A 26,544-nucleotide genomic window follows, 5' to 3' on the forward strand; every position below is an offset into this window, starting at 1 on the left:
TGTAATGTGTCTATCTTCCCTATCTCAATGGCATGCTGCTCAGGATGTTTCTTTGCACGTATGAGGTAACGGGTGCCCAGAGTACGGAATGCTGTGTGAGTGTGCTGCTTTTCCTGTGCTACTCTAAATTCTTTAATACACAGTTATGAACCCTCCAAATGGTATGTATTTTTCCAACCTCTGAAGCTTGAAAAGTAGTTCCATGCAGGCTTGACATGTGGCCAACTTTGCACCAGATCTGCAGATGACTGGCCTGCTGTTAAATCTCACTTACCAGTTTAATGATATCCACTACAGAGTGTCATTTGCTTTCTGGCTTTGAGAACATTCAGACATGTAAATGCTCATTTTACTATAGCCGGTAAGATTGCTATAGCCAGTAAGATAGCTCAGTGGGTTGAGCGCTCGCTAAGGCAATGTGTGTGAGATCTGCAGGTTGCAGGTTGGAATCCTGGCAAGGCCAACTCAGCCTTTCAACTTTCCAAGGATGATAAATGAGTACCAACACAGGTTGGGTGATAATGTATGTATATTTGCTCTGTATAAAGCGCTTAAGTGTAAGTGCTATATAATAACACATCATAATCATTTGGCCTTGTACATCTGCTTGCATTCACAGTAATTTGGTAAAATGGGCCTATACACACTGATATTAACAATACATGCGGTGATCCTTTCTTGTATGAAATGTATATCATGTTAAAGTGATATCATAACCATATTTTTTGTAGTGTACTTAGGAACAATGCAATGTGATGTCACTTCCTCTTTTGTCAAGGGGTGAAAGGTCGTGTTCCATCGCTTCCCGTGATGTCACTGCGGGGTGGGGTCAAATGACATCACTTCCTGTGAGGGCATCAGAGGTCAACTGTCGTGTGATGTCACTTCCGCTACGACTGGCATTTTGGTGAAATGATGTCATTGGATGTAGTCCATTTGCCTTTGGCGGCTGGCAACTTTTTTTTTTTTTTTTTTTCTCCAGAGTTAATCACCAGAGCGGAAAAAAAATAATTTGCACCCCAGTTAAACACAGGGTACAAATGGCTTTAACCCCCGCTGCGGGGGACGTCCATGACCGGTAAAAGCCCACAGCACTCGCCGAGTCCCGAGCAAAGCAAGGGCCTACCTTAATTCGGGCTGGCAGGCCATTAACCGCTGTTGCCGTCCACCAGAGCAGGGGTGAAAGCCATATTAGAATAATGTGTCTAGTACCTAGGGCTTAATTTCGAGAAGGATAAAGACAACTTACCCTATATGTTGCCTTCTTTAAACCGTGCACCATTTGAAAATATGTCCCAGTATACCCTCAAGAAAATAAAAGGTGCCATCAGACTAAAGTAGAGAGATCAGCCCGACCTGTTATTTCTTCACTGGCTCCCAGTTCATGCAAGAATCGAATTCTAAATCCATCGCTTAACCTTCAAATTCCTTTCTTCTTCCCGACTATATTATAAAATGCCCACATGCACTCCTGCCCCCTCCTTCAGATCTGTTGATCGCCATCTTCTAAGGTACCTGCCTCCAACTACATTAGACAAGGGGACAGATGCCTCTCTGTCCAATCACCCAAGATTTGGAATAGCCCCAGGCAAAGTTTCAAAGAGGCTCTTCCCTACTCTTTATTAGAAAAGCCAACAATACTATCTTTTTGCCATCTAGCAGCTGTTAGAGCTACACCTTTTCTGCACCTAGAGACAAATACATTTTAATGTTTTGTAATATAATTGTTATGAATTATTAAATACATACAATAAATGAGATCATTGCGCCTACTGGGAAGTCGAAAAATAAGAGACACATGCATAAATAATATTTTCGTAGATGATATCGAAGAGATAAAAATATTGTTGCCGATATTAACACGTGATAAGAATTTTCGATTAGTTTCCAATCTGTTTTAATGATGGGCCATACAATAACATAATAGGTTCCTATATTTCTTGTTTTCTCTTTACAACTAAGTAAGTGCAAACATTAATAATAAACAATGACTAAATGAGCAACTGAGCACTTGTTATGAAAGGGATACTAGTTAAACTATTCCCCCCACCCCCAACTCCGTGAAAAAGAATTCCCTGTTGTGAGCATATGTTTTAATTGTGTCTAAGAAAAAACCACAAAATCAATGTTCAATTTTTGTGACCATTTTATAGCAAAAAAAGAGATATCATTTCCTGGGTATCATTTTACAAATATTTCTTGTGATTTGAATAACATCCACAATCATCTATCGTTTTAATGGAGAAATTGGAGCTTTTTCCGCTGGGTTGTTCGGCTGCTTCAATCAATGTGCTATAATTTGCTTATGGCATTCACACCCGAATGAACAATGTTTCTATACCACGAAGATTAGATAGCTGCCCCAATAAGCAAGCCAGACTCATTTGGAAATCTAGCTTCCTAACCAAGCATTGATTTGAGCTGCAGAGCCTAATGAGAAATGCACATAGCAAGGCAATAATGATACAGGGAGTAGCTATTTAAATACCGTAATCATAACGTTGCTAAAATTCCCTGGTCATTTGCCATTACAAGACGATTGCTACTCATGGGTCTTTCAGTGTTAACTTGGCACGCTCTGTGTTCGTTGTGCTTCTATCGATCTTTTCTGAGCTGCACTTATACACCTGGTCTGATTTGTCTTTCAGTCATCAAAGAACATTTGTCTTGGAGGTCATGGGGAGACACTGTGGGTATGTACCTTTATTTTCCATACGTTTCCGTTAAATTATATTTCAAATTGTGACGCCATAATTTGTTTGTACTGATTTGTCACCTGTTTTCAACAGGTACCTTGCTCTAGTGAGTGCCTTAGCCTGCGGTGCAGATTGGGTTTTTATACCTGAAAGTCCACCTCAAGAAGGATGGGAAGATGTAATGTGCAATAAGCTTTCTGAGGTAAACAATCACCATACGCCTTTCAAATATTCCATATGTAGTCTATCCCCGGTAATTATAAGACTATTGCCAAGTGTATTTAGACAACAACTGTTATCACACATTGATAACATTGAGTTATTAAAGAAATGTGCAATGTGCGTAGGCCATTTTACACTCAAGCACACTAGGGAATGCTAACAAGCTTTTCTATATGAAAACTCATGTTTCAATATAGAAAAGCTGGTTAGTATTCATGAATGTTTGGTCACAGGCAGTTTTTCAAGAGTGGCTAGACCAGAACCATAACGTCTTATTTTCTTCCATAATTTTCCACCGACTTGTTGGTGCTGGCATCAAAGGGAACTATTGTCTGGTTTGTGTCCATTGGCCAAGTTAGTGCTCCCAAGCCGAAAGCAACGTCCTCTAACTAGGGTAATAGTCGCATAGCACACAATAAAGCCCAAGGTAAGGGCTCTAACGCTATTAGAACTTGTGCAGTGGGAAAAAAGGCAGCCTCACCTGGTGCTTCCTGTAACACACCTTGTTTGTGTCTTTGACCAATGCCCAGTGTTTACAGATCACAAATCGAAGCTGGGTATGCTGCCTCCACAGTCAGATCCTCCATTCCAAACTTTCTGATTGGCTAGGGAGCTGGAAGCGGTGGAAAGAACAATGTAGAAGCACTGAATGCAGGCCTCTATTGTTGTTAGAGCCTAGATTGCACACTTTCTGATATTCTGAAAAGAAGAAACATGCTCTAATAGTCGGAACAGTACATTTATTTGGTTTATATATTAAATATCACTACTTGAGCTACCCAATTATCAACAAACACAGAATAGAATTATACATATAGGTATGTTGGTAAAGCGTATTTCTTCTATCTAGCTGTCTTTCTATCTATCTTTCTGTCCGTCTATCATTCACACTAGACTTGGCCCTTTCTAACAATGAATCCTAAGTAAGTGCCACTTAATGGAGTTTCAGTTTTCTTAAGCGCTTACCGTGTTTTCTTCGCGGCTGTTTAAAACTTTGCCCATTTCAACGTGGCGTTTTTATCGCTACCGTTTTCACTGCATTTAAAGAAAAACATGTATATTTGTTTGGGTTAGGGGATTGGGGGTGGGGGCAGTGTGTCAAGGTGACCTCACCTAGAGTGTGTTAGAGAGGGGAAGGGGGGAAACCCACATCAAAAACAAAAAATGCGACAAAAACGGCAGCGATGAAAACAGCACAGTGAAAAGGCCAATGGCTAAAATAGTCTGGGTGAAAACACGTGAAACCTTCTCAAGTAGTTGGGGGGTGGTGGGGGTGTTCACGATATCTATAGTCCCATGAGTGGTGTTAATATTGATAGGTCAAGCTGTTTCTCAGTCTAAATTCTGCCTTGATAATACTAAGATAAATATCAAACTGGTAGTACCAGTCAGGTCCTAGACAAGAAAAGCCAGTTCTGTGGTAAAACAGTTCTAGGCAGCCACCTAGGATGCCAGTGGCAGGCGTAACCAGGAAACACCTCATTGTCCCTTCATGCCTAAAATCTAGCACCATAGGAAGGAAGAGGGGGTCCCAAAACGGTACTTTGATGTTGGTGGGGGAAAAACATTACAACGGTTCTACTGACTTTTCTAATAGGGCATTTGATGATTGCTCTCTGCAATGCAATGAACGCCTTCATTATTGAAATATAAAGAATATGAACCCCATGTTATTTTGGTATGTTTACATTATGGAGAGTCTCAAACATAATTTCTACCTTTATATTTTGGCACCAGATGTTCATCTAGATTCTAGACTATACCATATACCTTATTTCTATACCTAAAGGGGCTACTAGCAGTGCTGAGATCAGAAAGGACTTGTTACTGTTCTCCATCCTGATTTCTTTGGTTGAGCCAGAACAGACGCACAAGATAACCCTGTGCCTTATTTCTCTGGGTTCTTCTGAACATTGTAGTAAATGCTTATTTCTCAACTTGTCAAAGGTTATTTGCTTATCTGAAGGATGGTCAGTTCTCGAAGCTGCTACTTGCAATGAAAGTTAGGGTAACATAAGTGTATCCCCTCCAAATGTTGGACCATTAAAAGGTAGATAAAAAAAAAACAACGAAAATAGAGACTTGTAATTTAGCAATGCATTAAAAAAAATAATCAAATGTACACTAGATTTATCTAGCAGAGGTGTCGCTGGAGAAACACAGAAAAAGACTACAACATTGGCGAGGCTCAGACATTCTCATGTCTCAGTAAAACTATAAATCATACATACCCGCCCTATATGGAACCCCTTTTTTTGTATGAATTTTTTTGTTGAGCTATTAGGTGTTACTTGCGACACCTATATGCTGAAACTATTGCATTCGATTACAAATAGGGAGGAATGGCATATGAGGAGGGACACACAGCCTGTAGGTGTTGTTTGGTTATGTGCCCACCCATTGACTGCCCATGGAAATGCTAATCCCTATGGCCATTCCCACCCAGTTCCTAACACTCCCCGCCCCTAACACCTGCTCATGGAAACTCTTTGAGCTTGCTTTAATTCAGCCTTACCATCAAACTTTGCACTCAAAGTACCTGCCAGTTTTTTTTTCAGAGAGTCTTCTGAGAGATAATGGGCCTCATTATGGGTCCGGCGGTACCCGTAAAAAATTACTGGCGCCTGACTTTCTGGTGCCACCGGGCTATTACAAGTCTGGCGGCTAGAAAGTCAGGCGCCGGTAATTCTGTTAATCCCCATTCCCATAGACTCTATGGGAGTGGGGGCACGGAAGCACTGGCACCATTCTTACTGGTGCCGGTGCTTCCGTGACGGCTTTGCCTACTGTGACCGCTGTGCCCGGCAGGCTCAGAGCTGTCGGGCACAGCGGCTCCGGCAAGTAAACCCGGAGTTTGCCGGTTCAGAAACAAGGGTGCCGGTGAGCTAACCAGCACCCATTTTTCCAGACCGGCAAACTCATGAGGCCCAATTACTTAATTGGAGTTGTAAACCTGTTACTAGTGTAACAAATATGTCTTAACCAGGTTTGCCTTCAGCCACTCGATTCATAAGCATTTTGCGTGTCCTTCACTGAAATCCTGTTAAAAACAAGCATTTGCAAAACCAACAGTTGTGGCTTGTGTATCCATATTAGGCATTTGCCAGGCACTGCTATTAGATGCCCATGTACTCGCACCATTTGCGCCTGCTACCACGAATGGCCAGTTAATACCACTCGGGCTGTGCCTGGCAAGTGCCTTTGGAATGCCTACACAGAATCCCAAACTGTTGTCATTGCCAAAGCTTGTTATAATTGTTAGAAGTCTTAGATGTGTTTAATTCACTTACCGCAATTGGTGATAGAAGGTTTATGCATGAAAACCCAGCAGATATAATGGAAATACTATTTGCAATGTTATTTTCCATTTTAAATACACCACATGGACCTCTTCAATCAGATTTGACCAACTGGGGCAGTGAAGTGCCGAGGTAAAAACAGATTCTGTGCACTCTCCTTTGTGCCACTATCTGTTTGAGTCTGGAAAAGCCGATTTCGTGCAAAGATTGTCACTCCTCTCCGATCTCCGATATTGCACTTAGTATAGTGCAGGGCATCGCTCACAACAACCTATTGTTCTGCCACTGTTCCTACTTCTTACCAAGGTAAAAGGACACATTCCACCTCTGAGTTCTTCTATCCACTGCTTCTGTCGCAAAACGGTGCATATAGCTTGCTTTACTGGTAAATTGGAGCAGCAATATAACTTGTGGAGCATTAGATGTGAGATGCCAATTATTTACCTTTTTCCCTCTGCAATTTGACTAACTGCTTCACATCTTAGAGTGTAGATAGAGGTTACCACTTTACTGGCTAATGTGTGCATGGAAGAGGTCAGGGAGTGGACCGAGTTCATAAAATGTTCTCCCCACTGCAAATCCTTTCAATATTCGGAAGATGGGGGAGGCTTTGAAGTGCCCATTGCTCAGTTCCCATGCTTTTGGGCCGTCAGGAAAGTTGAAAGAATGCTGCCTGCCATGGGAACTTTTAAAAGGTCAGTAGGCATGAAGTGGTCTCATTCAAAGATAATCCACACTTTACTGTACATATTTCTAAGTCTTCCAACACGCATAATACCCATTCAGGGACTCACTCATACCGACTTCAGTGATGTTATTATAACTGTCAGAATTTGCTCGTGACAGCACAAAAATCACTAATATATAGGAAAACACTACCAAGCGGTATGTGCTGCTTTTTTAAAAAAAGTTATTATTTTACATACTTATGTAGCAATTTCTGTTATTTACATTTATTTTAGTTATACATCCTACCAACGGATTTACCAAATGTCGTTAAATGCTAATTTTGTTTGTGTTCTATTCCTAGAACCGTGCAAGAAGGAAAAGACTGAATATTATTATTGTGTCTGAGGGAGCCATTGATTCCAACACCACACCAATAACATCCGAAATTATTAAGGATGTAAGTATCAGTTTCTTTTGCCTATATTTCTTCTTTGACTTGGCACTTTTCGGTAATATGGAGATCTTGAGTTTTTGGGTATTGGAAATCCATCAACCTACTGGTATGGTTCAATGTCCTGTAATACGTCAGTTTTTGTTATAAGTTCTCCTCCCAATCCACAGTGTTGTAAATGGCAAATACAAATACTGTAAAACTGATGAGGGGGGCTGTGAGGTCCATGAGGGGCAATCGAGGGGGGAGGAAAGTATAAAAATAGCACAGGACCAGTGGTCAAAGTGTACGAAAAGAAGTAGTTGAACTATGATCTCTCCTTGCCTTCCCCAGCCCCCCACACACCCCATTGCTGCGCCCCTCCCACACAAAATCCAAACCCTGAAACAAAAGGGAACGTGCACTGAAGTGTATGTTTCAACTTCTTCCTACATTTTTTTAAAACTAAGCCATTGTGGAACAGTAAAACCTAATTAAAAAAAGCAGAGGAGCACCGCTTCCGCCCACTTCGACCACTTCACAAAACTGAAATAACACTCATTTTTAAAGCGATGACTGAAAATATAGTTGAACGTTTTTCTTCATCTTGAAGGGAAACCTAAAATTGCCAATAAGCAAAGTAATGCGGGCCAAATAAACTCCCCCAGAAAGAAACAGTAAAGAAAATGTACATAATTTTGTCACAGAGCATGCTTCTTTACACAACCTTTCCATTTATTATCACCTTTTATTGCACTCTTATGTGCTTAAGTTCAAAACAAAAATAAAGTCAAGCCAAAGCACAGCTTCTGTGACGTCAGAATGTTTCTGATTCAGAATCAGAGGAGACCATTTTTCTCAGATTCCTAATCCAGGCTAATTCCAGCACTCCATAAACACCATAAATAATGGTGAATGCCGAGTTGATACAAGAATTGTTAATAATGATGTCTTCAAGAAGATATTGCATAAGTAGTATTTAGACATAACAATAATAATAACAATACATCACACAGAAACAAAACTGTAAAGTAAAAGCAATATCTTTTGTTTTCAAAATTCATATTCCAAAAATTAGCTCAAACTACCCAGTTTGCAGTAGGGTATCATAGCATTATTTAGGTAGCGTGATGGTTGCTGGGGTAGGGTGATTTCTGCTCAAATACATGGTGCCATCTTTCAAAATACTTGTATTGATGGCAGTTGTGGATGAATATATTTGAAAGGGGTTTGACCCCATCAGTGGCCAGACGTACAACGTTTCCTATCCCAACAGTGATGCTCCAGTGTACACATAAATAATGACTTAGGCTATGCATCATGCTGTCTGCAACACTACTCTCTGGATGCCAACTTCAAAGTCGATGGGCCATTTGGCTGAGCAGTTTTCAATAATTTATTTGGCTAGACTGACCTGGTTCATTCAACTATGGTTGTTCAGGTACAGTTTCATTCTACCCTGTTTGGGTTAGAACGATTCTTTTTCACCCATAAATATGGAGTACGAAGTACGGGTATGTAGGAGTAAGTTAAAGTTACAACAGTACTCCTAATACATATTCACATTTCCTCCATCTGCCTCTCCTCTACCCCATCCCAAAAAAAGTTCATGGTCTTTGGCTCAAATAAACACAGGATGTTGGAGCAAGAGGATGGGGAAGGACTTGAGTGGGAGGAATGTTTGGACAATGGCCCCACATGTGTTTTTATGATAAAACATGCTTCAACATGCTCCGGTCCTGTCACTTTCCCATTCTGAGGGAACATTGTGGATGGATCTCATTCTGGCTTTTATGACTGTTCCCTTGCTTTCCATGATTTTCTACTGAGGAAATAAGACAGACAGTGAATCTTTTCTAGCAAGCAAAATAGCTTGCTAGAAAAGATAGAGCATCACTAGACATGCTCTTGATTTAAAAAAATATATATATTTATTTAAAAAAAGTTCACATCATAACATATGAACAAAAACACAAACAAAATACAAACATCATGCAATCACAGCAAATCAACATTAACCATATGCATCAGAAACACACCCCTCTCCACCAGGAGTCACAATACAAGCAATAAAACAAATCTAATACAGTAACAGACATTTGCCCCAGATCCTATTAAATAATGCATCTTTCTTTTCTCTCCGATACGGCACTCTCTCCATATCTGCTAAAGAATGCATCTCAGCAATACATTCCTCAATAGTAACAGGGGTAGACATTTTCCAATGTCTCAAAATTAGCTTCTTCCCCACCATTGCCCCACAAAAGATCCATTTCTTCTGAGAAGTAGTCAGGTCGTCCAACAAATCCCCACTACCCAGCATTATGGTCTTAAAATCCATATGAACCTTCTCTTCAAGAATCCTATCACAGATCTGGTCAAATTCAAACCACAGACCTCTCACCCTTGAGCACTCCCACAACATATGCTCAAAGGTGCCCACATCGTGTAAACATGCCCAACATTCCGAGCTGTCACTCATTCCCCTCTTCATCATTCTCTCAGGCGTCCAGTATGTCCTATTCAAAATCTTTATTTGACACAACCTGTCTGCAAGACTCAAAGAACACAGTTTCACATTCTCACAAATACACGTCCAATCATCCTCTGTAAAATCTTCTCCAATTCTCCGTTTCCAAACCAATCTTAAAGCCTCATTAGCCTGATAGTTTGACACAACCAGCCTATAAACATAACTAACCAGGCCACATCCACTCACTCCAGGCTCCCAACCCAGCATGTTCGTATTGATTTTCTTTTCCATATCCACCACCCCCACCGCCCTCTTGATCTTCTGATAATCTGCCAGGCGAAAAGTAGGAATGTCAAACTTCAACTGTATCTCCCTAGCCGTCATCCAATTCAAGCCATTGAACAGATCACCAATCCACCGCACCCCAGCCAGGTACCAATCATGCCAGAACAAAATTTTCCCCTCCTGTGTAATACTTGGATTCAGCCAAATGGACGCACTCGGATCTTTCAATGCCTTGAAACCCAAACACTCACACAATGCCACCCATGAGTTCCGCAAACTCCTGGTCAGTGGGCCTACCATCTTAGCCTGACGTGGCTTACTGGTCAACACAGCCCCAGGCAACAAAGGGTCCTACAGGGCTAGACTCTGCACACACCCAATCATCATGCTCCGATTTGAAAAAAGCAAATATATACCGAGACATAAAAGCCAGATGGTATGCCTTGAAATTAGGGACCCCCAGCCCACCTTTAGATAAAGGTAATTGCAGTTTGCCAATTTTCAGACGCGGAGGTTTACGATCCCACAAAAATTCCTGCATGAGTCTATCCAACTCACGCCAAAAATGTTTCTCAATGTCTACTGGGATCATACTCAGAACAAAGTTTACTCTAGGAGTCAACACCATCTTCAAAGCGTTTACCTTCCCCCAAAGGGAAAGGTTCAACAAACACCATTGTTCCAAATCCAATTTGAAATTAGTACACACCATAGTCATATTTACACTCACAAAATCAGCAACATTGGGCAAAATCCAAACCCCCAAGTACAATAGTTTATCAGCACACCACTTAAAACCCAACCTGGTAATAAATTGTTTGTCGCACAGCGGAACCAATGGTAAAATCTCCAATTTTGCCCAATTGATCTTGTATCCAGAGCACTGGTGAAAGGACTCGAGAATGTTCATAAGAACCGGCACTGACTCTCCAAGGTTCTTAAGGACCAATAATAAGTCGTCCGCGTATAACCACATTTTTTGCTGCATTCCCCAACAATTAATGCCCTGTAATCCCTCCTCATTTCTCAACCTTATAGCCAAAGGTTCAATACTAATTACAAATAACAAAGGTGACATTGGGCAACCTTGTCTCGTGCCACGTTCCAATTCAAACGGTTTCGAACTCTGACCATTAGTTTTAACATCTGCTGTAGGCCTGGTATACAGCAGTTTAATCCAAGAACAGAACTGAATCCCAAAACCCATCTTATCCAATACTTTGAACATGAATTGCCAATCAACTCTATTGAATGCCTTCTCCGCATCAAGTGATAGGACAGCCGAGTCTTCAGACAAATCTGACGCTTTCGCAATAGTACAAAGCAGTGTCCTCATGTTACTGGACGTCATCCTACCTTTAACATGCTGGACATGCTCTTGAAAGTGCAGCTTAACCTCTTTTGGGATGCCCGGAAGCCATTTACTAGCCATGTTAAATTAAAAAGCTGTACCGATCGCTGGATATTGAACATATGAGTTGGTCCTGACTTTGAGGTGCCTAAATGATTGACCTACAAAGAACTAGGACCTTCGTTGGGAAGAAAGGATCATTGTCTATGATAGATGTCCATCACATCTGCTATGATGATATAATTGCATTGGCTAATATATCAGCCTAGTTCAGGGGAAATATGTCACACGCCATTTTCTGAGTAAGTTCCTAAATAAATGCCTCAAACCTGAAATGTCCTAATAGCTTTAAGACATTGGATTGCGCCATTTATGTTTGAATTTATTATTGTCTGACATTTGGTGACCATTTTCTGGGTTAGGATATTGTTTCTAAATTGACAGCATCTTACGTGACAGCATTTCCATTCCATTTCTATTCCCTCCATCTTTCTATTGTGTCTGCTATGTAGTCAGGCCCATAGCACCAAAAAAGATTCTCACTCAACCAAGTTATAAATCGTTTAGCAATCACCAATTTAGCATGTTTTCAATGAAGAATCCCGAAGGTAACCAGAAGGTGTGGGGTTTTATAGGCACAAATATAATTGTATTCCTGCGCTCTGTGTTCTGAACTTGTAGTCTGTGTTATTGTATATACAGTCATATTATTGCAAATGTGTTTCTTGTTTCCTTTTAACAACTCTCTGCAGCTTGTCATTAAGCGTTTGGGATTTGACACTCGTGTAACCATTTTGGGACACGTCCAACGAGGTGGAACTCCCTCAGCTTTTGACAGAATTTTGGTAAGCAAATATACTGGAAATTATTGTTTCTTTTTGCAGTATATTGAAATAAAATTGTATTACTTGTTGCTACATATTGTATAGCTGTTGTAAACCATGCACTTTAGTCAGCTTGACATATTGTTTGCATTTGCCTAAGTGGTCCTCATCCCTCAGAAATCTTTAGAGTAGCTTGCAAATTCATCAAGTAGCAACCCACAATTGTATTGTTATTATTATTATTATTATTATTATTATTATTATTATTATTATGGTATTTACTGAGCTCGGACCTAGCTCAGAGAAGCATCACAATGGTTTACAATCATAGAGCTAACATCATGATGAGGGGAGCAGAGAAAAAAATGGGATCTAACAACAGGGGATGGGGAGGGCGGACAATTTGTCAGCAATAGATCTACAAGAAACCAGGGGAACTCCACAAGTATTCTATAATGTACCAGTAGCCAAGCTCAGTAATGAAACTGTAAATAAATACAAATTAGTTTTGTGATGGCAATAGAAATTAGCAAAACCCCAAGCAGTGCTTTTACTTCTAAGTCTGTTTACATCAGATAGTAATCTATTCTTATATTTGTGGTCTGTACATCATACCACATCCATGCTATACGCCCTACCGAATAAAGAACAACATGATACAACACGATTCACCAATGTACTTTATTTGCAAAGAGCACAGTGTGGTTATCCTTGGGCCTGTTTCACTACCCACTGCTGCTTTAAAAAGGTTTTTATCATACTGTTGCCCCGATTTACCTATCCTGTGTAGCATATCACTCCACGTGCTCTCATGGAGTAGCAGAGTCACCTACAGGAGGTCGGGGGTGCTGTTGGGCCAGCCTGAAATTTCAGAGAATCCAGGGGTCACTGGCTAGCTAGTGGAGGCAGGTGCAGACTATCCAGACCCTGTATAACCCCTTCATATATCAGGTGTAGATACTCTGGTGTAGAATCTATTTTGGTAGTCCTGATCATTTGAAAACATATTGTCGCGTGTGTCTCACTGTGGAACATTGCAATTGTCTATCATTAGGGTCATCTGAATTAAATGAAATAACCCACTGTAAGAAAGTTGGCGTCCAAAGATTTGAACTGCAAAGCTGAGGTGCTACTTTACATGTGGCCTAGTTCACCGTCTTCACACTTTCCTTCATATTTTAATTGTAAATAACAGTATTTGTGCCAACTAAGAAATGACTAAAGAAATTATATTCCATTTTGCATGTGGTTTCATGTTTGATTGTTTTTTAAGTACAGACACACACACACACACACACACACACACACACACACACACACACACACACACAAAAACAATACACACACCATTCACATACACACAGACCCGAAAAAGTGTGCTCTTTCTCTGTATGATAGTATATCATGAGAATTAGCTCATAGGTATACAAAAGGATTACCTAATTTCGGTCCGGTGGCCTGTGGCAGCCTGATTTTAATTGTACATTTGTCATGTAAAATAAGGTATCTGCTTTTTAAAAATATATATGTCATACAATTTGTGAGGATGTTCTCTTCATGTCATTATCATTTCCCACAATAAATCTAACAACGCCTCAGCCACCACCTGCACAAATTGGGGATGCTAGTCGGAATCACCAGCAACACTATTTAGGACTCCCCAAACCTTAATCTTGATATTGATTGTTTATCAAGGTACAGATCTGTGACGACTCTGCCCTTTCTAGGGCAATTTTTGGAAAGAGTTGTCTCTGAGCAATTAAATAAATGGGGCATTGACCAAAATGTATTGCCCACTTTTCAGTCAGGCTTCAGTCCTAGTTGTAGCACTGAGACAGCTACTTTACAGATTTTAGAGGATGTCTATAAAGTGCTAGATGATGGTGGGGCTTGTCTTTTGGTCCTACTTGAATTGTCAGCAGCGTTTGACACTAGTAATCATAACAGGACGCATGGGCATTAGTTGTATTGTCCTTTTATGGTTCAGATCTTTGCTTACTCCAAGAAAACAGATTGTAGTAGTGGGCCAAGACCACTAAGATTTGTTTCTACCTCCTTCGGGGTTCCCGAGGGTTCCAATTAATCTCCCATGCTTTTGAATTTATACATGGAACCTATGCCTCTTAGCTGATGAACATTGAATGTCTATACATCAGTATGCTGATGATACTCACATTTATCTTAGATTATCAGCTGAAAAAGTTGAATGGCGGTTACCAGACTCTCTACAAGAGTTAAACGTTTGGATTTCTTCACATGTTTTGAAGCTGAAAATGAACAAAACATTTTTATTATTTGCATGCTCTAAACGTACTACCCCTTTTTTTTAAATGGTTCTTTGATGCCACACATCTTCCAAGCTCAGTTCGCTCCCTGTGCCAAAGCTCTAGGCTTAATACTTGATTCATGACTGTCATTTTCTCCCCATGTCAATATGATGGTGAAATCTACAAACTCCATCTTACAGGCCCTACGATGGGTGAAACCATTTTTATCCAATGTCCATTTTTTACTTTTTTAATGCAATCACTTGTGGTATCTAGAACCGATTTTGGGAACTCCATTATTACTGGGCTGCCCCAATCTACCCTGGTACCACTCAAAGCTATTTTTCATGCTGCAGCTCGATTGGTGTATGGTGCCAGAAAATGTGATCATATAACTCTGATTCTAATTGATCTACATCGGCTTCTGCTTTATGCTCAAGTTTTGTTCAATTGTTATGTCTGACTTATAAGGCAATGTACTTCAGGAGGTGCAAGAGGTCTTTGTTGTCATGATTTGATTCGACTTGAAGTTTCTAAATTTACACGTGTATTTTCATTTAAACACTCTTTTTCTGGTGCGCCTCTCCATTATTGGAATAGTTTACCTCCGAACATTCCTATGATTCCAGGTTACCTCAGATTTAGAAAACTTCTAAAAGTGTGATTATGGAATTACAATTTTTTTTATTGATTGTGGCAGCTAGTATTTTAATGTTTTATTGTTTGAACCGAAAATCTGTTTTTACCCACGTTAGTTATTGTATTTTACTCATATATGTTGCGTCTGTACAGCGCACTGAGGCACCGGTGTCCCTTGCGCATTTTAGAAAAATGTAAATAAAAACTACATGTATCCCTCTCCAATCTTTACCACTGCAAGATGTTTCCCTGATATGCATTAGACGCTGGGTGGTAATTACCACCACCAAAGGCAGTATTGCCTAATAACCCATGATGGTTGTATGCTTGAACTAACATATGTCATGCTCTATTAAAAGGGCTCCTGACAAAAGCATTGAAACAGAAGGGATCCAGCATTCTGATACAGGAATATGTTTTTGAAATTGTTAAGGCAATGTTGAAAATGTGCTACCCTTCCTAAGGTATGGTGAATTATATAGATATTAAATATAGGAAACATCATGAAGAAAGTATTAACATAGGTACATAGCCACCAACCCATTCAATCAGAGGAAGTGTGGTCACTCACTTGAAATGAAGGTCTATCAGAAATCACTGCTTTCTTTCCAGCTAGATAATGCAAATGCTATCCTTGCCTGTTGAAATGTATAATTTGTGCATGTCCTACATGGCATCACCTATTTCAGATTCTCTATGCAGAGATGCTATGAGAATTCTCTGATTATATTTAGTATTGGGACAATGTGTCTATGAGGATCAAAGCCTCATTGTGTGTACACAAGCTCAAAGTGTTCCTCATACTCAGGAATCAAAGGAAAATGTTTTAGATCTTCCTTTAGGTAGCAACATTAGGAAGTGACAACCCTAATTTTGGCCTGAGAAAATCATATAGTCAAGTCAAATGTTCCCATGTCCCTGGTCAGATGACACGAATAGAAATGAGATGTGTGCAGCTTTTCATACCCAGAATGGATCAGGATCACAGCAGTAGGAACAAATCACACTACAAAATGTATCGAAGACCAAACTCTTTTGTAGGATTTTCTTTTATTTGTTTTGACTCACAACTCCTTTAATTCTACAGTACTGTTAAATTGGTGACATTGAGGAGGGCATTCTTGTTCACCAGATCACCTTGCTACTGTCAAAACCTGCAGGGGAATGATTATGTAAAGTTGTACAATAACTTTCGCTACCCTTTCTTCCTTCCCTTGGTTCTATACAATGATCACATAACTAAGGGCATGCCACATTTCCCCTCCACCCCAGTAAAATCGCTACACTACAATGAATGTACATTTACCAAAATCTCTCTGCATATAGTCCTCTCTGTATGTATATATTGCTCCAGGTTCTTGTTTTATTTCACCCCTAATCTAACATAATCTGATTAATTCTACAATGCAACTATTCTATTCCATTGTAAGTCACCACAGGTAGGAATCTCCTGACTACCTTATGTAACTATGAACATGTTTCTTGGTGGAATGCCATCCCCTGAAAAAATACAAATACAAAATGTTACATTTGCCATCCTATTTATTTCATTTGTAAAGCGCCTAAGCATGGAGGCATCAGGGCTCTGTTGCAAACCAGTTACTTGAAACATCATCTTACATCAATGGTGTCAGTGCACACCAATACAAACATATAGACGGAACCACAGAACATGATATTACACGAGAACAAAATTAGCGTGGTCAGAGGAGTGTAGGTAAAGTACTTCGCCCAGTTAGGCAAATAACCATGTTTTCAAAGCTTTTCCAGAAGGCCCAGTATGATTCTGCTGCTCTTAACTCAGAGGTGCGGGGGGCATTCCAGTGGTTCACCGCTACTGTAGGGAAACTCACTCATCCTCCTTTGGCTCTTTTCACTTTTGGCAGGACCAGCCGATGAGCGTGGAAGGATCTTACCGGTCTGTTGGACTTGCCCCTTTCAATTTTCGTAGCCAGGTATTGTGGGGCTGTGTTGCTCACACATTTGTGGGTGATAGCGTTTTGAAAACAATCCTTTCCCTGGTTGGCAGCGAGTGAACCTTTTTCCTAGCCGCTGAAATGTGGTCTCTTTTGGGAATGATCAGTGCTACCCGGAGGGCATTGTGCATTGTTCTAGATTAACTGTAATTTGTTGATGTTCTGTTTGGAAGTCCCGGCGAAAAAAACATTACAGTAATCCAACATTGTGCCAGTAATGGCTCTGACAATAGTCAGGCAGCTCTCTGGGGCCAGGAATTGTCTGGCTGCGTTTGTGAGCTAAGCGGTGTAAGCTGCTGAGGAGGCCACTGCGCTCACCTGTTTAGCAAGAGATAGGGAGGTATCCAAGTGGATGCCTAGTGTTTTTACCGAAGCTGAGACTGGGATTGGGATTCCATCTATCAAGAAGGAGGTGAATTGGGGGCTGAACTTTCTTAGCATGCCAGGTGAACCAACCAGCAGGATCTCCGTCTTATCATCATTCAAGCAGAGGTGGTTGGTGGCCATCCATGTCTGGATTATGGAGTTGATTTTGTTGACCGAGCAGGAGTCTTCATCATATGAGCCTGATGGGGTAGGAGGATTTGGGTGTCCTGGGCGTAGTTGGTATAAGAGATGCTGATGTTGTCCAGAAGGTCAAACAAGGGTTTGGTGAAAATGTTGTAGAGGGAAGGGGAGACACATGAGACTTGCGGGACACCGCACAGGATGTGGATGGGAGGGGGCCCTTGCCTTCTCTGAGAAAACTCTGATGGACCTACCTTCAAGGAAGGAGGCTATTCAAGAGGACGCTTCCTCGGAGACGTTTGCTGATATGGTCAGATGGTGGCACAGGGTTTTGTGATCTGCTAAGTCGAAGGCGGCCAATAAGTCAAGTAAGAGGAGAAGTGCTGGTTTGCCTTCATCTCCGAGGGCATTGAGTTGGATTTTTAAGTCTAATAGGGCCGACTCCGTACCATGGCCTGGCCGGGAAACCTGACTGGCGTATCCATAGAATGCGATTTATTTCGAGGTAGTGTTGGATCTGGTTGTATGCTGCTCTATCCAGGATCTTCAACAAGAAAGGTACTGTTGTGATAGGACAGTACCTATTTGAAGCTGATGGGTCTAGTAATGGCTTCTTCAATAAGGGGAGGACCCATGATTCTTTTAGGCTAGCCGGGACTGAGCTGGATCGAGGTGTTAATGAATTTAGTAATGAAGGGAACTAAATCTACAGAGCAGTCTTTAGTGATAGTTGCCGGGCAGATATCCCCTTTACATCTTGAAGGCCTGAGCTTGCAGCTATCCTATCGTAGTTTTCATACACAGATGGAAAACAGCAATTTAGTGCTAAGGAGTATTTTGCAAGGAGCCTAGGAGGTAATGCAGAAACAAGTAATATTTGCAAAATACCATCTTTCTAGCACTCACCTCATTACAGGCATGTCATGACAACAAACTGAAAGTGACCTTTCTTGCCAACTGTTTTATTTCATGAGTCATCATTTGTGAGGACTTGTTACGGAAATGATTTCTGGACCTGTAGGAAAAAATATGTTTTTCATGCAACTCATGTGGTAGGGATTCCAAACACCCTGATGGAAAGGTAGAATAGTTAGTGTACTGCTCTTTTGAGTACAATGGTGTACTGAACCAATGTTCCCTCTAATTATTTGTCTCTAAGTGCAGAAATGGTTGGCTTTTATGTGCACATTATTTTCCATGTGCGCCACTGATTACCAAGTTAAGCCACTTTGTGAGAATGCATAGTCAGTGAGATATCGCCAAAGAGTCTGGACGTTCACAACACTTTTTCCAAACATATAGTTTAAAAAGCAAATATTGTATATGTGCTGATAATGAGATCTCATCCACCTATCCGACTTCCAAGATCTGTGATAGTATCTACCAAAAGCATGTTTGTACAAAAAAGCATTGCATGCTCACTATAAACAATAGGTTTAGTTGTGAGTATTCATTTGTCGACACTGTTCAGAAAAAATGCAGAAAGCGTTTATGCCACTGGAAAAACACTCATGTGAATTACATAAATCAAATATTGCTTATGGTGATAATAAATTCAAAGAGAATACAATATTTGCAGGTTGAATTATGTCAACTAAATGGTGTGTGTCAGTAAAACATGCCAATACGAGTTCATGTGCCACCTCAATTAAGTAATTGAAGGGTCAGGAGAACATGCCTTTCATAATTGGTGTAAGGATGATACTTGCATCGGAATAACTGACCACAGAATATTATAATGTGAGCGGCATATACACCTTCCATTTTTACTCCCTAAAACCAGGAAAATGTGCCCAACAGAAACGGGAAACAAAGACCATATAGGAGCTTATCACCTGCTTCTATCCACAAAGCCCCGATGATATTTATTTTGTTTGAATCTATGACCAGCAGAGCAATGGCATAGGAAGGAACTCTAATAATATTACTGCCTGATCTTAAGAGAAATTTTAATGGGAAAGAACATGTTTAATAAGCATTAAGTATCCCTACTGCCAAAGCTAATTACTGTTGTACTCCCTGAAAAATTATTTCATTCCAAGTAGGGAGTAAAATCTTATCAGAGCCCTGTTTGTAACCCTGACATAGGAAGTGAAATGACTGGGCACATAATACAGCTTATAGTATTCAAAACATACCATTTCTTTATTCCATCATATCTAATATTATTCTGTGAGCGACCTTAACAAAAGGCCTCTTTGCTCAAAAGACATTCCACAAGAGCCTTACTGAGGTTTCTTATGGAGCCGCGTTGAAGTAAATCACATATATTTTCCATTTAAACTAATAGCAGCAATGTCCAGAGATAGCACAGATTGAGGCATTCTTCTATAACAATGTAATTCACGGTTATCTGATATAAAAGATGCATGGGGCCTCATTACAACCCAGGCGTTAAGGGTTTAACGGCGCCGTCGGCGCCGTTAACCCTTAACGCCTGATTACCATTTTAATGCCTGCTTTTAGCAGGCATTAAAATGCAAGGCGCTAGTGCTAATTACGGCACCGTAATTTACGGTGCCGTAATTAGCGCATTCCCCACTCCCATTATGCCCTATGGGGCAAAAATGGGAATGGGGAAGGGTAAATGGGGAATGGGGATTTACCGCCCCACTCACCTTGGAATGGGGCGGTAAATCCGCCATCCACCATGGTGTAAACAGAGTTTACACCATGGTGGTAAAGTAGGGAACTTGCCGCCTGGGTTGTAATGTGGGTCATGGTGTTGCTAGAGAGAATAAACTCAGAACATGTGATCATATTGAAAAACCCTCAGTAGCTGAGCATAGAAAGAAACAGAAGGTGCAATTTCCTACACTGTACTGTACTGCCGAAAAGTCTGACTTGGTTTTTGAAAGTTGCTGAGGAGGAGTGTTCTCCCTTGCCCTTTGCCCCTGTGCTAACCTCCAATACGAGTTGACAGGGCTCTGTAAAAATGGAGGGATTGAAGCAGTAAAACACACGCTGGGATATTTGCATACCCACAATACCCTGCAATCAAAACATATTTAAAGCCTCACCATAATAGTATGTGAAAATGTAATAATTCTGCACGTGCACAATTATTTGAATTGTTTACGAGGTTGTTTGCAACATACCACATCCGTATGTTGTTGGGTAGGGTTATACAGGTGCTTAGTGAAACCGTATTTGCATACCAGCAAGTTACCATATAATTTGTTAAGGTCTATGCCCCATGGAACTCTGAAAACATGGAAAGGATACAGATTGTGTGAAAAACATTCTAGCTTTCTGAATATCTGCTGCCCTAATACATTATACAAATAATTCAAGATTTGTATGCCATGCATAGTCCATACCTGTTATCCCTTGCAGGCCAAGTAAATTATATTGCAATGTTCCTCTCCATTTATAGGGTAATGTAAGCAATGCAGAAGTAGAAGACGCTGAACATGACTTTTAAATACTCAAACTCCTTAGAGAGCAAATTAATATTTGATTTTTATAATGCGTTAAATTGCAAGGGGACCGCTTCAAAGTGCTTGTGTGACATATGTGCAAAGAATAGGAAGCACAGGATGAGGTTACACATCCAGGTATCCTGCTTACTAACAGTCAGTATCCGATATTTGAGCTGACAGTTGGGTTACCCAGTTTTTGGTAAGGCACCATGAGTAACAGAAATTCTTTTGTTGGAATGTTATTCATAATATTGATATTGATATTTTATATGTATCACGCTCATACACAAGTGTTTCAAAACATGACGAGGCAAGGGAGGGGCACAAGGGAGAACAAAAACAACGATCTTACTCGGTCCAGTGACATTGAGAACGCGTAAGTCCAGGACATAATATAAAAATAACATATAATATAACAAACATACTACTAGTGGATATAAATACAAGTCTGCTAACCTTCAGCAGAGCCATGATAGGCATAGTCAAATTTGTCCAGTAATATCTAAATGTGGCTTGGTCAAGAAGTTAGAGTCATATGGTATACGTGTGATAGATTCAAGTATAGGAGTCATGGGTGGGGAGGGAAGATAAGATGGTTAATGTGGTCAGGCATATCTTCTTTAGATCTTCTAATCATGAGACACTTTTTCATATGAGTTTTAACCTCTTGTTGTTGTCTTCTGTTTTTGGGGTTTTTAGGTTTTTAAAGTCACTCTTGCATAGTAGGTTAATGTAAATAGGCAAGACCAGAATATCTAGTTAGTATAATTTAGCTTTATTTTGAGAGAAAGCAAATGTTAAGTACCTGATGTGTTGTGTGCCTTATTAAATCTTTTTGAATAGCTGTGAATTTTCTGTGTGCGGTGCTCAAACTCTTCTGAGCGGCACTGAGAAGGAAGCTGGGCAAGCACATATTCAAACAGCTTAGAGGGAACATTGGCTGGAACTATTCTTTCTGTAGTGGCCTCATCCAAAGGTGGGTCTATTTGCATCCAGCCGCCATATGGCATGTGCTGATTTAAATTATTTGGGTATTAAATAATGAATGAATTTGTTTGAAAAATGCACAGAAACTGATACTGTAGATTCAGCTGGCAGCGGTGACCTGCATGCCTTCCTGACATTCTATGAGTATTTGGCAGCTTCAATTGAATTTCATTGCTTGGCTGCTTCCACTTTTTGGTGGTAGGTAGGAATCAGTAGAAGGGCATGAAGAATTCATTAGGATGAGGTAACAGGCAAGGCAATATTGATCTCCTGGCAGAAGTGTGAGGGAGGAATGCATTTTAGAAAGGGAAATTGCTTCCTATCAACTCAATTATTTTCTCCTGAATTGAATGGGTTTGTTATGCTACTCCTTTTTGCACTGTTTCTTCAACGTCATCTCTTCTTGCAGCAGTGCTAGTAAGTGCTGCATCTGTGCCATGTATATGGGTCTTTCTGGAGAGCATCTTTTTATCATTCAGGGGCCAGGAAATCATTTGCAAGGTATCAGTATGAAGTAAAATGGCTGTGTTAATGACTTTGGGCTCTTGTGGAGAAGATTAACCCAGGAGACGTATTATTGGATCATGTTCCTCCTTTCAATCTCAAATGGCCACCAACTTCATATATAAGGAATCCTATTGATTGTCCTCCTTTCAGCGATTGGGACATGTGGAACATCTAAAGTGTCGTGCTTTGATTTCCAAAATGGATTTGTATTTTGAATTTTTTGACTGCCTCCTCTTTGTTTTAGCTCATGGATTTATTCCCCTTCCTGACTGAACATTGAGTGATGTGTTAGCCTGTTTGAATCATATTATTTTATTATTATTATTATTATTATTATTATTATTATTGTATTTATTGATGCCTACCTAGCTTCTGGAAGCAACAGAGCGCTTTACAATCATAGGGGGAGAACACAGTGAGGGAAGCAGAAAAGAAAGGAGTGGGGAGCTAACAGGGGAAAGTGGGCCATTGGCAGCATTGGGGGCAGACAGTGGGAAGCAGGTCATCGAGTCCAAGGCAAGGTGTGTGGACCTAGGTGTTAAGGAGGAGCCATTCCTTGAAGAGGAAGGACTTGAGATCTTTTCTGAACTGTAGAAGTGATGGGGCACTTTAAATCTGTGTCTCCAGTAATTGGTAGACACTGTATGTTTCTTGGTGGCCATTGTGTATGGTCATCAGATCAGGTTGTTGCACTCATCTGCAATCTGTGTTCCACAAGGGCAAAATCCTGTCTTGCTTTCTTCTCAGCGTTCCATCAATTTTTCCTGTAAATGAAGACATTTTCAATCTAGACCTTTTTTAATAATTCTTCATCAAAAGCACATGCCCAATGTACTTGCAATTTAGGGGGCCATTCCGAGGTTGGTGCTAAGGGAACAACAATGCCGGTAAAGGAATACCGGCATCGTTTACTGCTACGGGCTATTCTGACCAGCCTGACCGCTATTAGCGGCATCGTAAAGTACGGTGCTGTAAATAGCGGTCTGGGCACGGGCACGCGACCCACTATGCCGGCAATAGCGGCATGCCGTAAACTGGAGTAGATCACAAGTGAAGTGGACATGCAAATAACGGCCTCATGAAGGCGGAAAAAGTGGTTACCGGCATGCCGTAAATACCGGCATCGCCGACCGACCGTAAAATGCTTTGAGCAGTGTTCCCAACTGCCACAGGTGCACACAATCAGCACAGGTGGAGGCAATGGAGTCTGGCCCAGTACAAAAGGAGCACACCCACACACCACACCCCCTCCCACATCAAGATAATTCCAATAGTAGTAGCATTACTGGAGGACATGCTTGCATTGCCACAACATCAACAACAACAACAGCCTGCACCACAGAGGAGACGCAGGAGGAGAAGGAGTGTGAGACAGGGCCAGCATGCCCCACCAGTTCAGCCACCGTTACCACGCCGGCAGCCCCCAATCCCTCGCATCAGAGCCAGTCCTTTCAACCTAACCCCTGAGCAGATCCACACCCTGTACCGTCTGGACCAGGACACCATCACCACCATAGTGGACCTGATACACAATGACATAGTGAGCCTCATCGTAATATGCACCGCCATCCCACCTCTACTGAAGGTAGTGTCTGTGCTCCACTTCCTTGCCACAGGCACCTACCAGCACACAGTGGGGCACATGCGGCCTAACACCTGCCGGAGGGCCGAGACCTCCTTGCAGAGGCGGCTGGTGTTGTCAGAGAGTGATTTGGCCATGGAGGCAGTGTTGTCCGTGATGGACCTGCCTAGAGCGGCTAAGTCCTGACGCCACTCCTCTCTGGCCAGTCTGTTGTCCTGGACAAACTCCCGCACAAGGGCAGTGAGCAGGTCAGACCGCTGCAGCCCTGCGGGTGCACCTGTGGAGATAGTCGGCCCCTGCCTGTCCTGCCCAGCCTGCTCAGCCTTCCTAGTCGTGTATATTGGACTGAAGTGTCCCTCCGTCTGCTCCTGACCAGACTTTTCCAGGGTGGTGGCGTGCTTTGTATCGAGCGACAGTACTTGGGGGGATGCTGGTGGAGTTGGGGTATGGACCACTTCCAAAACATCAACCTCCATGGGGACCCAGATGTCGTCCTGTGTGTCCTCCACAGCCAGGGGTGCCGTGGCTGCCACCTCCCCAGCCAAACTCGACTCCTCGGAATGTGGTGCCTCACATGAATCATCAGGCTGGCCAATAGGTGGAAGTGGTGGTGGTGCTTCGCCCTCCACGGGCCTTAGTCGCACCGGTGCAAGGGGTACCTGGGGTGGCTTGCCTGTTGGTACACCGCGCCCCCTGGGTTGTCCCCTCGAGGTTTAAGGGCGGTTGCTGTCATCTCGGGTCCTCTTCCGGGGTGTGGACTGTGCAGGGGTTGCGTCCTGCCCATCGCTGTCATGGTCAGTACCTGTGGGGGTCGAAGAGAGGGACGGCATGAGTGATGTTGGTGAGTTATGCAGGCATACGTCGGCGTCACTCATGTTGCCCAGGAGCAGTGCTATCTGATATGCATAGTATTTTGCCCATGCACCCTGTGTGACTCGTGGCATTTACATCTTTGTGTGGTATGTGTCATGTACGATATTGCCTTGCACCAGGCATCTGCATGTGTCTGTAATGCATCAGCCTACTTTGCTGGGAGTGTGTGTGTGGGGGGGACCATGGCTTGACTCTTTGAACTGGCATATTGGTTGACTTTCATCAGATTTGGCATAGCAATGTTTACCTTGGACACTCACCTCCATCGCCCGATGTTGTGGCCCCACACTCCATCTTGCCAACACCTTTGATGCCTTCCATCCCTATCATGGTGGCGCAGATGTCCTCCCATGGGGCGAGCTTGATCGGGAAACTGGGACCTCCTCCTGTTCCCATGGCCTGGCTGCGGTTCATAGAGAGGATGTTTCGTACCCTTAGTTGCAGGTCGTCCCAGCGCATGCGACAGTCTTTAATCATGCGTGGTGTGTTCCCCACAGCACTGACCTTCTGGGCAACAAGTGCCCAGATCTCTTTCTTCTTAAGCACTGCCTCTCTCTTCATGTTGTTAGATAACACTATGGCACCATGCTCCTGCAGTGTGTCTACCAGCATCTGCAGCTCATCCTTATTGAACCTTTCTTTCCACAGGCGGGCAGCTCCCTTCTTCAGGCCCTTAGACATAGTGGTGTTGGAGGTGGATCTTTTGCAAAAATCAGCAGAGTCCTAGGGGTCCTGTGTGGTGAGGATGGCAATGGATTGTGTTTTTAAAGATGGTCGGCGTGCTCCTTCCTGTTCCTGTGCGATGACGCTACTTCCGGTTCCGCTTATTAGCTGTGACTGTAAATAGCGGTGACCGCTAATAACGGTCACCGCTATTTACGGTCACCGCTAATGCCGCATTGGACAATGTCGGTAGTGTTATCTGCGCTATGCTTGATGCCGCTAAGGGCATTTTGGGTGCCTTTAACGGCATGGCGCAAAAGACCTTACCGGCATGGCATAAAGCTTGTGCCTGCAAAGTCAAAATACTCCTCTATTAGCGGACTGGTGACAGCCCGGAAACGCTGTTTACACCATGCCGGTAAGGAACGTTACTTACCTCCAAACTCGGAATGAGGGCCTTAGTATTTTTTTGTCTTTATTTGAAGACATTTGTTACCTATTGTAAGGCCTGGACATCTCAGGCTTCTGTTGCGTTTTGGGTGGCATATTGCATACGAAAATGATATTGCCATTGGGAATGTCTTCTCCTGCTTAGATTCCTGCTCTTGCATTTAGACGCTAGGCAGCCTGGGTGACCTTTCAGCTTCATTTTCCTATTGGGGTAATCTGCAAGACATCCACTTAGACAATGACCCATGCTTTCTGACCACACTATCTGATAGATAGCAGCTCCGCAGACAATGGCTAGTTTGACCAAACCATGCAGTAAAAAGCATTTTTGACAGAAGCCTTTAAGTTATGGTGACTTCCGCAGTGATACATATCCCTGTTAATATTTACAGGTTTTCAAGGAAGGGGGTTATAGCTGACAG

General features: G+C 42.0%; 1 protein-coding gene across 3 annotated transcripts in view; it reads left to right on the forward strand.

Annotated features, from left to right (window-relative positions):
- The window catches only part of PFKP (phosphofructokinase, platelet), an 882,344-nt gene that overhangs the window by 192,871 nt on the left and 662,929 nt on the right, over positions 1-26,544 (forward strand). For all 3 annotated transcript variants that reach the window (XM_069648018.1, XM_069648019.1, XM_069648020.1), the window contains exons 6-9: positions 2,649-2,693; positions 2,790-2,898; positions 7,248-7,343; positions 12,178-12,270. In XM_069648018.1, the coding sequence (XP_069504119.1) occupies positions 2,649-2,693; positions 2,790-2,898; positions 7,248-7,343; positions 12,178-12,270 (343 nt within the window). The remainder of the gene's footprint in view (positions 1-2,648; positions 2,694-2,789; positions 2,899-7,247; positions 7,344-12,177; positions 12,271-26,544) is intronic.

The sequence above is a fragment of the Ambystoma mexicanum genome, chromosome 2q (genome assembly GCF_040938575.1).
Source record: "Ambystoma mexicanum isolate Mex_15411 chromosome 2q, UKY_AmexF1_1, whole genome shotgun sequence".
NCBI classification, from domain to species: Eukaryota; Metazoa; Chordata; class Amphibia; order Caudata; family Ambystomatidae; genus Ambystoma; species Ambystoma mexicanum.